At 42.5% G+C, this 12,964-nt stretch overlaps 1 protein-coding gene across 1 annotated transcript in view; it reads left to right on the forward strand.

The window, feature by feature from the left end:
* Positions 1-1,272: 1,272 nt before the first annotated feature.
* The window catches only part of LOC125311021 (calcium/calmodulin-dependent protein kinase type 1D-like), a 61,877-nt gene continuing 50,185 nt past the window's right edge, over positions 1,273-12,964 (forward strand). The window contains exon 1 of the mRNA XM_048268829.1: positions 1,273-1,964. Coding sequence (XP_048124786.1) covers positions 1,870-1,964 — 95 coding nt within the window. The 5' untranslated portion in view covers positions 1,273-1,869. The remainder of the gene's footprint in view (positions 1,965-12,964) is intronic.

Raw genomic sequence — 12,964 nt, forward strand, 5'->3', positions numbered from 1 at the left:
TCACTCAAATGCTTGAGGGCATTGCTTAGGACCAGAGCCAGTCTGTCGTGTGTTGCTGACACAGATCAAAGGGGCCTGTGATGCCTGTGAACACACTGCTAGACACAAAACATAAACATGAAGGGATGGACTGGTTTTATTCTTGTACCTGGCGCCAGGGCCAAGCAAGTGGCTTGTGTCCTGTCACACCAGGTGTGTTTATGTATGCACTATGACGAGTGTGAGTCTGTGTGTGTGTTGTACACAGCAGATGTCAGCAGTGTGCACAGTACCCTCAGCCTGGATTGCCTCTCCCGGGAGAAAGAGAGAGAGCTGCAGACTAGAGAGAAAGGTTGTCACTGCGAGTAAAGCTGAGAGGAGTATTATCCTTCTTTAGATAGAGGCGGGGCGGAGGCTCTGTCAAATCAAACTAGTTTGAAAAGCTGACTCAGAAATGGCTGCATAGAGAGAGAGGAGGGGTGGGGGGGGTGAGAAGAAGAGAGGAAGGGAGTGGATAGATTTTCCTTAGCAAAAAACTGCAGTAGTTTGCAGCTGGAATACTCATGAGCACTTGCGCGCTCACACACACACACAGGAGCTGGCTGGTCTGTCAAATGAGAAAGCCTGCAGTAATTTTATCCCCCCTAACTACAGTGCCAAGCTGGCGCTGTGGGCACCATCCAGACCCCCTTTCCCACCACACACTGCTGCAGCTGGCACTGGGCACGTAATTCTTACTCATACCCAGAATGCAATTTTGTATGGGGTGCACGCTGCAATCAGTAGCTAAGGGGATTCAGACTCAGCTGTTTCCTCAGAAGATAATGAGGAAAAACCTTTTAAGAAAACTAAAGGAAAACTTTTACGTTTTAATTTAAACGATCATGATTAGGGCTACCAGAAGTTTTAATAGAATAATTTAATCATACGACCGAACTTTACATATTTGAAGTCGCCTAGCAAGTTTTCAAAGTAGATTGCAAGTACACTCACACTGTAATGCTTGCTTGTGTTCATCAGGTAGCCTAGTATAACACCGACTATGGATATGTCCTTAAAAATATTGACCAAGCCGTGTGAGCTCGCATATTCAGCGTGTTGGCAACACTGTCCCATTATCGGGGATGGTGCTTAATCGAGTCCATTATGAGCATTTTATCCACTGCCATTGGTTTAGACACCACTTTTATTTCATAAGCACATTGATGTTTTTAAACGGTACATTACAGGGTGTCCGTTAGCATAAGTGGATCCCCTTTGCCGCCAGACTCGTTTTGGTGCAATGCGAATTATCTGTAGTAGGTAGCCTAGACGTTCTGGCTCACAAGCACACTTGTGCGCACTGTTGACAGGTCTATCTTTCTGTGGCATCCTACTCACTCCCTCAGTGCCATAACAACCGAAGGCATTAGCATGGTTCAATAAAACATCCGGGTTTAGATTATGTGCTTCAGTTGTATGGGGCGTAGCGAGAGCAGGTTGTATTTTGAGGGACTACGGTGACTAGGCTACTGTGCTCGTCTTGTCTGGTGGAGGGTGACATAGCCTAAACAGGGTTACCCCTGCACAATTTAGGCTATTTATGTCAACTGTTTAAGTCGTGATCTTAAACGAATGATACAGAGAAGTCGCGTGGTCCCGTTTGGTGCCTGCTGATAGAGTGAGATAGAGAGAGAGAAAGAGGTGCGGGGCGACCCGAGGTGGCGGTGGCATTTCCACCGTCGAGAGCCTGCAAGAGAACATCATCGCCCGCGCGGTGACTTTGATGCGCGTGGTTGTGCTCGTCAGAGGGGAGTGGAATCCTAAGCGTGGGAAAAAAGGCAAGAGGTAGATTCTTCTCCGGGGGACCCAAAACTGTTCGAAGCATCTACGGCTTTTCCCGGTTGCACCATGGCGCGGGAGAACGGAGACTCCGGGAAATGCTCGTGGAAAAAGCAAGTTGATGACATCAAGAAGATATTTGAATTCAAGGAGATCCTCGGAACGTGAGTGACTTAACAAGCTCATCTAGTCTAGGTTTAGAAATATGCAAGCGGCTCTCCCCTTGGGCATGCATGTGAATGGTAGAATTCACCGAATAGGCTACACGTAGTGTATCAAGGGCAGGCCGTTGAAACTTTGTAACCATGTTGGGTAAGCATGTGTAAAGGGACCGGGACAGTCTATGAGAAACAATGTAACACTGCACTGTTAGTAAACAAAGACGAAGAGAGATATCGGTGTAGGATAAAAAAAAAATACTTTCGGACGACCATATAGCCTAGGACTAATGCAAGTTAGGCTAATCTACAGTAATTTGATAACCCAACTATATTTTTACATTATTTTCTCCCTCTGGACCCCAAATAACTCATCATAAGTAAATCTTGCTTTAAATGGAACGGCGTGGGTATTTATTTACACGAAACAGTGTTTTGGATTATTTATTGTGAACATAGCCTATTCATTAATCTGACGTTTATCCCTAAAGGAAGCACTCATTCGTCTCGTTGGTCTTTATCGAAGCCAAAGAAAACAAAAACAACCCATTGATAACCTTAACACTGTGTTGGTCCATGCGATTACCTTACGTTTTCTCAACATATTGTGTAGGCAATCACAATAAACGGGATAGAAAATGTCATCCCTCCCAGATAACAGAGTTCCGGATATTAATTTAGTCCCTCGACCTTTAGGAACTGATTAGAACGGCTTGTTATCTGCGCCATTTCGTGCGTTCCTGTCCCCAGAAATTTAGATGGACAACTCTCCTGTCACAGGAACTTGTAACCGCAAGGCAACGGTCGGCCAGTCTATGACCACTGCATGCGCCCACTTCCGCTCTTACTGAGACCCTGTGATGTGGACCTGTTGGGTCGTGCCAAACGATGTTTGTTGTGCAGTGGCGTTTTTCTTCGCCCGTAGCCGTAGCCTACTCCCTCCCACCGGTAGCTGTTTGCTGAAGGCTGGTGCTGGCTCCAGTTGAGTCAGGGAATGGGGGGATTAATGCAGACAGATTAGAGCGCGGGAGAAAGTCTCTTGGAATAGAGAATGGACCGCCAGGGTCAGTGTAGCAGCATGATAATAATACTAATGACAGTACATATGGCTGATATGGGGACCAGGATGAAATTGTTTGGCTACTTCGGTTTATGACTGTATGTGTGTGTGTGTGTTTGTGTGTGTGTGTTTGGGGGGTTGGGGGTCTCCAAGCCTCCAAGCTTCTGCCCACACATGGAAATCTTCCCCATCTCATCTCCTGACAAGAGGATCTGAGTTAGGCGCTAGGACACTGCAGTCATGGCAACACAAGAGAAGGAGTCATGGCAACTCAAAGTGGCTCTACCAGTCGAGGGGATGAGATGGAGGATGGGATGGTCTTTCGGATGTGTCGGGCTGCTTTGTCTCCCAGCAGGCAAGAGGTGGGAGGAGCACTGGAGCAAATAATGCCTCATGATTGGACCATGTTGTGTTGAATGGGTTTTATGGTGAATGAAGGAAATCTTTATCAATGAATATTTTTATGGTGTATGAATCTGTATCTAAGTGGGTAGACGATTCAGTGCTTATCAGTTTTATTGGATGAATTACGACTGATGCATTTTTGACAGTCACAGATTTCTTGATGGAAACTGGACAAAATTCAATGGCAAAGGCACTTACTCTGCAGGGTATTGCCAGCGTTGCGGCTATAGTGGGTAGCCATAGGTAGACTATATGCCACATGTGCATATTATGTCCAAAGGCACACATAGCATGCATTTGCAAATTTTTTTTAACAGACTTCTTTAGCATGTGACTGATTTCCCTGGGAAGTGTCAGCATACAAGATAGCATGTGTCTATCTGCATGCAACGTTTGAGAAAATAAAGCAATGAGTTGTATATGTTCTGTATAGATAAGTTCATCTGGATCCAAACTCTTATCCTGAGTCTTCATCCTCTCTCTGGTCTGTCTCACGCAGTGTTGTCAACAGCAGTCTATCTACTCCCGAGACAGAACAGAATCCCCCAGTGATACATGTTATACACACTATTTACATGTTTGCAATAGTTTTAAACACATTTTCAGTGAACACGTCCATCAATTCATTATCACATTAACTTGACATACACCAGAAATGTATTCACAATGTGTCTGCTGCTTGACGGAGTTGAAATATTTCTGTCTACCACTGGCATGTGTTCAATGCATCCATTTGCTTTAACAAAACATCCACCTTAACACAAGACTCTGGTTAAATATTGACCACAATGCTCCCAGCCATTTAGCTGTCTGTCATGACATGGTTGGACTAGCTTCTGAACACACTAATGAGTGGATGTTAAATGGATGTAATGAATTAATTGTGGTCTCTCTCTGTGTGTGTGTGTGTGTGGGTGGGTGTGTGTGTGTGCATGTGTGTGTCTTATTGGACCTAAAGTGGCAAGACAGACCCCTGCATCTAAAGCATGCAGCAGCCATTTTTTCTACTGTGTATAGCAATGCCTAGTTCTTTTTTGTTTTCATTTGAAAGTTCCATGTTTAGCACTCTACACTCCTCCCTCCTTGTCTTGATCTTTTTAGGGGGCTGACTCGGGGTTAAAGAATGAATTATTTGAAGAGCTAACATTTGCTACAGATCACATGGGGGCTCTGCTCTTCCTCACTACCTGAGCCCCCATCTGACCAGAGCCCCGTGTGATCTGTAGCAAATGTTAGCTCTTCAAATAATTCATTCTTTAACTTGACTTTGGTGCTATTAATCATTAGCGTTCCATGCTTGCAGGACGCTGACCTGCCTTCTGTCCATCCAGCAGCAGAAATGTTTGGATAGCGTTTGGAAGCATATGACCGGAACGCTAACTCAACACTGCGTAGCGAAGGATATGGGGCATTATGAGAGTCAGGGATCTGGTTTCACATCACTCTGTGTGTGTGTGCGTGTGTGTGTGCGTGTGTGCGTGTGCGTGTGTGTGTGTGTGTGTGAGAGTACATGTAGACAGCAGCTACTGAATAATTGAACTCACTGAGCACCCACAGGTTGAGGGATGTCACATGACCATTTCAACAGGTGCATCCTTTAGACAGACTTGATTAGACCAAATTAATGTTAAGAAAACACTGGGAGTTTTTTTGTCACAAACACAATGCTTTTTGCTTTAGGTATAAACCCTAGTATTACTCCACACAACTCAGAATTCAATCTCTACTCTTAATTTTTAATGTAAGACCAAAACATCACTCCTCTTTCAAGAAATAACTTGAGAAAAACTCATATCAACCGAAGAGGTCAGCGAGGTGAGAGAGAAAGAGAGAGGAAAGACAGGAGAGAGGAGGAGCTAGAAAGAGAGAGAAAGGAAAGAGGAAAGGAGAGAGAGAGGGGAAAGACACGAGCGGAGAGAAGACATTCAGGCCGTGCCGTCCTTAATTGCTTGTTCCACTTACACTTCGTGATCCTGACTTTGTCCTCTTTCTCAACTTGAATCTTCCTTCCTCCCTCTCTCTCTCTCTGCTCTCTCTCCATCCCTCTCTCTCTTTCTCTCTCTCTCTCTCTCTGCTCTTTCTCCATCCCTCTCTCTCTCTCTCTCTCTCTCTCTCTCTGTCTCCTTGACTCTGCTGCACATGCAGTATGTTTGATATGTTTTTGCAGTCTAACATGCACCCAGTGAAGAACATATGGGCACACACATGTACACACACACACACACACACACACACACATTTCTATACATATCATAACAAAGTGATAAACTCACTGCAGCAAAGGCAGTAATTACCATATACATTGGGGGGTTGATATGATCCAAATGCCCCCCCCCCCCCAATATATGGACATAAAAATATAAAGAAAGAAAGAAACACACGCTATACTACAGGAAACCAACAAGCACCACCATCTGGAGTGGTTATTGACATTTTAATCAAACATAAATAACGCACAACGCCACTGCTTCAGAATTAGGGCAGGCACAAAATATTGTCCGTGTGCTTGGTAGAGTTTCCATTTACTGCGATAGGCTACTGCGGTGTGGTAAATTACCAGTCCAATTCTCACAAAATTTGGTGGAAAGGTGTAACACATTCTAAGGACAATCCATTAAATTTTGGAGCAGATCTGACTCTGAGAACTTCAAAGTATTTTCCATATACCGGTAGTATTTTCTCGCAATGACCGCGAAAGTGAAACTTGGCGGACCTCTACTCTCCCAGTGCCCTTTAAGTTTAAATGATGAATTTGTGAGTAGTGCTGGTGTCATTAATTTCTCTCACATGTCTTACAACATAAATAATGCATTCATAGTCTGGTGATGTCAGAAATGAGCCTGTCTATAGGCCTTTTAGAAATCATAATCATGTGTGTGGAAGACCATTGTCAATGTTGGAGGGGGTCCCCATATAGGCCTACACACGTTTGACTGATATTAGACACAATTGTAAAAAGAAAACATATATAAACATATCACTCCATCTGTTCATGAATTTGTTTATGGGACATTTTCACCCCAATACACATTAATTTACAGAAAGATCATACAAGACTGAAAGCAAACATTTCCGGTATCAGTGTTACATTAATCCCATGCATATTGTTTTGCCATTGTTTTCAACATCTCTATAAAATCTCATACCCCACACAAATCATGGCTTCTACTGCAACTCTATAGAGTTTAAGGCTGAAGTTGTCCGCGTGTGGCTGGTTCTTAACTGCTATTGGCTTATCTGTGTTTGATGGGCAGGGCTTAGCGATAACTAAGCAATAGATCCTACTGTATTTTTCTTCAAAACTTATGATTGTCTTTGGCAAGTCCCAAGTCTTAGTTCTGATTATTCAAATAGCTTCAGGCAATCCAACTGAAATGAAAGTTCATGCACGCAATACTCAATAAAAACAGACCCTACAACATTCTTATCAACATACTTGTCGTCTGGTGTCTTGACGACCGAAACAACAGAGACATGAAACTGTTACAACTGGTGTCAGAGATGTCGGAAAACATCAGATGTTTTCCAGTGCTACTTTTCAAATGTGTCATGGACGTTGAAATTCTTAGGCGTATACTTCAACATCTTTCATGCTAACATATCAGTCATTATGTTCATGAATTTGTATATGGGACATTTAGTCCCCCCAATGTTGACTATATGGCTATGGCCTTGTATCCTACATGTATTGACTGCTTTGGCAATATAAGTGCCAATAATAAACATTTTACACGCTAATAAAGCAACTTTTGAATGTTAATTTTAATTTGTACACTCACTCACATGCACACATAGTGTGTGAAAGAGAGGGGCACTCTAGGAGTACACAATGAGGAAAAAACATGCTCATTTTTCATGTTTTTGTCATGCTTCTGTTTTATTTGTTGGTCTTCAGCATTTTTGTGTTTCCTGTTTGTGGTTTGCGTGTGTCTGTGTGTGTGTGTGTGTGTGTTTGTGTGTGTTTGGTGACCATGACTCCTGAGTCAGCGCCCTTGTCTGTAATCTTTAGCTATGGCCATTTGGCCACAACGCTTGGGGGAGTTTCACTGGAACACCAGGAACACTGTGAGAAATATGCCACAAAGGCCCCAGGGGATGTCTGCCATTGGCTGGAGTTTCATATAAAGGGCATCCTCCTCACATCCCTATACACTTAAAGCAACAGCATGCAGCCATTTGGGGCATTCTTTTTGAAGTATAGATTTATCGACAACTAATTTTAGGGAAGGCAAGATAAAGCAAGACAGGTTTTATTCATATAGTGCATTTTATACAAAAAGGCAACTCAGTGGGCTCTACATTGTCAAAAAACAGAGAATAGAAAACAGTAATAAAAAAATAGCATGAGGGACAAAACAATAGATAAGTAAAATACATGTATTTACATAATTCATAGGGTCATAAAATACAGAGTGCAATTGGTTGAAAGAAGCTTTAAATTAATGTAGTTGAAGGACAGATTAACACACCTTTCATTCCGCTTAACCTCCCAGGCTGTGCATGTAGTTCACACATATCACTAAAATAAATGAATTAGGATGACAGCAAGTCTCTATGCCATGGCAACTGTGTTGTTGTTTGCTATTTTTTGCATACCTTTGCATACCTTGTTTTAGCTCAAAACTCTTTACTGCAACTTTAAGCATGGTATATATTTCCAGCCCTGACACTGTAACAGTATCCCTGTCAAAATGTGAAAGTTCTCTGGAAATGGCATTGCTCTCTTTGTACAGATTCCCATCTGTGTTTGCATGGTCTGTGTCTGTTGGTGTGTATATTTCCAGCCCTCACACTGTAACAGTATCCCTATCAAAATGTGAAAGTTCTCTGGAAATGACATTGCTCTCTTTGTACAGATTCCCATCTGTGTTTGCATGGTCTGTGTCTGTTGGTGTGTATAATTTCTAATGCATATTATATGCAACGTACTGTATGTCCAGCTATGCTATATGGTGATGAGAAGCAGGCGGAGGTGACTTTCAGTGTGTGTGTGTGATGCCTGAGGCTAACCTTTATCCAGTTCACCCTCTTCTTTCTCTCTCTCTCTCTCTCTCTCTCTCTCTCTCTCTCTCTCTCTCTCTCTGTCTCTGTCTCTGTGCGTGTGTGTATGTATGTGTGTGTGTGTGTTTGATGCAACTCATAATCAAAGGAAGTTGTGCTGAGTAGTTCTGTGTCTTCCCCGGGGATTATTCGCAGGCTTAAACAGGGCGACACATTCATTAAAAGATTCAGATTATCCCCCCTCGCGCCTCGTGACCCCTCACAGTGCGTTCTCCTCTACGTTTCCTCGTTCTCTCTCTTTTTCTCTCTTTCTCTCCATACCCTTTCTCTCCCACTCTACTTCAGTGCCTCTGGCTCTATGACAGATTATTTTAAAGATAATTTTAGTGTTTTTATGTTATTGTTAAAGTGTGTTATTGTATCAACGTTGTTGTCTTAACACAGCTTGCTTTAGTTAAGGAAAGTCTGATTTTAAACCAGATTAGAGGATAATCCCTCCTCTCTGTCTCTGTCTCTTTCTCTCTCTCTCTCACACACATACACAAACATGCACACACACACACACACACACACATGCAAACCTGCACACACACACTCACACCACTCACACACACACAGCACTCACATATGCAGACCCACACATATATAAATACAGTTGGCACATAAAAAGAAACACATGGCCATAAACCTACCTAAATACAGTCATCATCGTCAGACTTTTTCGGTCATAAACGTTAACTACTTATGTACGAACGGGTCATGTTTACCAGTCAAAGTGACACATGCACGGGGCTTCCATGACGTGTTAACGTGGAGAGACGACTGCAGAAATAGTGATTACCTGCCCCTCCCTCCTCTCTTTATTGGATCAACACACTATGAATAGAATCATAACACACTAAGAATAGAACCATAACAGGCTCTTAGTGCTTATTAAAAGCATTAGTTCATCGCCTCATGGGAGCACTGTGTGCACCTAATCATATAGTGGACAGGGCGGAGAAGGAGGAGGGTTGGAATGATGGTTTTGTGTTAGTAAAGCTCTTACTTGTCTTTTATATATATGTACGAACACATGCTGTTTAAGAGTATCCATACACTGCCACCAGACCTTGCTTCAGCAGAGATATTAGAACATTCCAGTATGTTTAATTTAAACAGTCTGTGACCACGCACCACTTACATAGAGACAGACAGACAGACACACACACACACACACACACACACACTGCACAGTCTGCTGAGACATATTGGAGCACTTAAAGGCTTAGGGGGGAAAAAAAGCTGTGATTGCTCACAAAATTAATGTCACACTAGTGTAATATCTGGAGCTGGAGATGAAACAACATATTACACCATTGCTCTCTTCCAGGGAAATCTCTCGCCTGTGCTCATTTAATGAAAAAAAAAATGAACGGATAGCAGAGACAATTGTCACATTTATTTAAACCGTCAAGACCCACTCAGCCCTGGGAAGAACTAGCAGTGCTGGGCAGAATAATAATGGCCTTGTAACAGTCTAGAGGTTAGGAGCAAATTGCCTGGACTTGTGGGTATTAGGCAGCTGAGACAAAGTAAACATTGAGCCATGTATCAGGTGCTGAGACGATGGACGCTTTAATCGGACACTCACTTCAGCTACTGAATGGTGACAGAGGGGTGTGTCGAGTTTGGTTGAAGTGCCACTGTATTTGTGGCAGTTGACTAACACTTTAGTTGATAAAGTTGTATTTGCTTTTCTGGATGGAGTTGTTTCCTTGTCCAAATTAATTGCTAGGGTCTTGCTAGGGTTGTTTTCGAAAAAGAAAAAAAAGATAAAATTCATATTACAGGTCTATTAGGTCTATTCCTGGTATACATTGACATTTGTCAATTAGGTCTATTCCTGGTATACATTGACATTTGACATTGACATTGGTATACAACAAATCATTGGAAAATAGGGAGGTGGGGATTTGACCAAACAAGCCATTTGTCTTTTGGGAGTTTGGGTTCTAACTAATGTGGTTTACTATAAAACCCAAGGGCAATATTACTGATAGGCAGGAATCCGAGTGTCTGCGGAAGTTTCCTAATTGGTCAGTGCATTTGCTCTGTTGAAAGTTTTTGTCGCCGTCTCCACATCCCAGGAGAGTGCCCTAAACCCAGTCTTCTATTCTCAGAGTATCTATTTTTAAGACTGCTACCAGAACGTAAAAAAAACACCCATCTTAATTAATGTTATTCCAAGAAGAGTACTGCTTACAGCTGCTGAGACGAGAGTGCTTCTTGTCATTTGTATTGTGATTCATACTTTCTGTTTCCGAGCGCAATACATATTGGCTCAGGAAGCACAGGACTGTGCCTTATCGACTCATAGTAACGCTCCCTTAGCTTAGCTGGTGGAGCGTGTCGCTAACAATGCAAAGCTCGCCGCTTCAGTTCCCAAACTGCACTGGGGTCGGTGATGTAAGTTGCCATGGATAAGAGCACCTGTTTAAATGATGACATGTAGCCTAAATGGTCTATCACGATGTCCTGATGCTTTGATTGCTCATTCACTCCACTTAGCCTAACAGGTCTTACCAGGGATGGGCAGTTTTTATGATAAATGTATTTAAAATAGTACATATTTCAAATACAAAATTGTATTTTGGAATTTGTATTTTATTGGGTTGAAAAAAATGGCTTCGTATTTTGTATTAGAATACTTTATAGGTGTGTATTTTTGTAGTTTAAAAATATTGTCAAATATTTTGGTAAAACCAATGCTTTTGTGTGTAAAACAAAGAATGTAGCCTCTGACTGGTGCTGTTTGAGTAATTTGTCCACACTTAAATATTGAGATTCAGGAAGAGGATCCAGTGCAAAATGAGTAACGTGTAGGTTGCTCACACACACAATACACCCCCTCTCTCACACCAACTTCACGTTTCTTGAGAACTTTAACCATCAGTTTCTAGAGACCTTTAGTCAGCAGAATACATGTAAACCATTATTTAGTCCATTTAGCACTTACACAGTACCCAGTTAGTTAAAAACCACACATTGACAATGTGAGAGACTTCATTCTCTGTATTATTATGTCAGTGTACCATGAGTTTGAAGCCGTTATTTTGAACTATATTCTATAAAACTGCATTGGGTTGCTTTAAGCCCTCGTTCTGTGGCTCTCAGTGGTTCGGTTGTTAGATGATACCACTTGACAAGTTCAGTTGTGACTTCTTGACTACATCTTTGATACAGTAGGCTATGAGATGTTACAGGCAGGTCAGCATAGTTGATCTGTTGACTGTTTGCAGATGTATGCATGTCTTGTAGGCAGAGAAAAGCTGTTGGTCTCAAACACTGCCCACTTTATCAAGAGTCAGTGTAGTGATGAAGGAATAGATGAAATAGACAGATATGGAAGGTTTAAAAAGTTATTTCATGCTCCCTTTGACGAGTATTTTCAAAATACAAAAATACAGTATTTTATTTTGATACATGGCGTGGGTACTGAAGTGTCTTTTGTAGTTTATTTTTGATACACTTAAAATGAGGGTATTTGATATTTTATTTGAAAATACATTTTGATGTATTTCTGTCCATCCCCGGGTGTTGCCTGGACGTCCGGCTTTATGGATTAATTATTCATCTGCAGTAGTAGCACCATGTATGTGCAACTGTGGACGGACTTTCCCCAGCATGTGTTGTAGATAATTTCCTTTCATTGTATTGAGTATTGCAGAATCTCCCTATTGTGATGTTATCGTCGTCATGGCTCAAGCACTGTGAAGGTGCAATATTGTAAGCTACTCTGTGATTTCCTCCGCTAATATTAACTAGGCTATGGATGGACTTTCCCCAGTGTGTGTCGTCATAGCTGATCCTGGAACAGATTTTGGCCCTGGGTTGGCACCTTGGTAAGCTAGTTGGTCCTGCTCTGATATCAGTTCCTGCACTTTGAGCTGGAACTAGAGAGGCTGAGCTGCTCTCTAAGCCGCTATAAGAAGAGCACTCTTTAGGTCGCTAATGCAGCCAGGACTCCCAAATGGCCCTAATTTACTAATAGCTTAGGATTACAAATAGCCCCTGCTGCAGAAATAGCTGTAGACTTACTGTAGCATTGTGTGTGTGTGTGTGTGTGTGTGTGTGTGTGTGTGTGTGGACCTCAGAAGCTCAGAAATGCCCTTTCTACCCCATCTCTCCCTCCACATTTCCCTGCCCCCCCCATTTTCTCGTCTCTCTATCCCTCTCTCACTCTTTCTCTCTTGCTCCTCCTTTTTGCCCTCCATATTTAATCCTGAGGTTCTGTGGCCTCTCAGAGATCTCTGGTGGCGTTCGTTTATTCCTGTTTAATCTTCATCCCCCGCTACAGAGTCCCACTGCGTGCCCCCTCTGATCCTTGTTGAAGGCCAGGGGCTCACTGAATTGCTCAGGCTGACATTGCCCCAAGCTGACTAGGATTGGTGACATTGCAGTGTGTGTGTGTGTGTGTGTGTGTGTATGTATGGGTGTTGTACATATGTGTGTGTTCATATAATAAATAGGGGTCAGGTGTACATGGAGACTGACTGCT

Source organism: Alosa alosa, chromosome 17 (assembly GCF_017589495.1).
Source record: "Alosa alosa isolate M-15738 ecotype Scorff River chromosome 17, AALO_Geno_1.1, whole genome shotgun sequence".
Taxonomy (NCBI): domain Eukaryota; kingdom Metazoa; phylum Chordata; class Actinopteri; order Clupeiformes; family Clupeidae; genus Alosa; species Alosa alosa.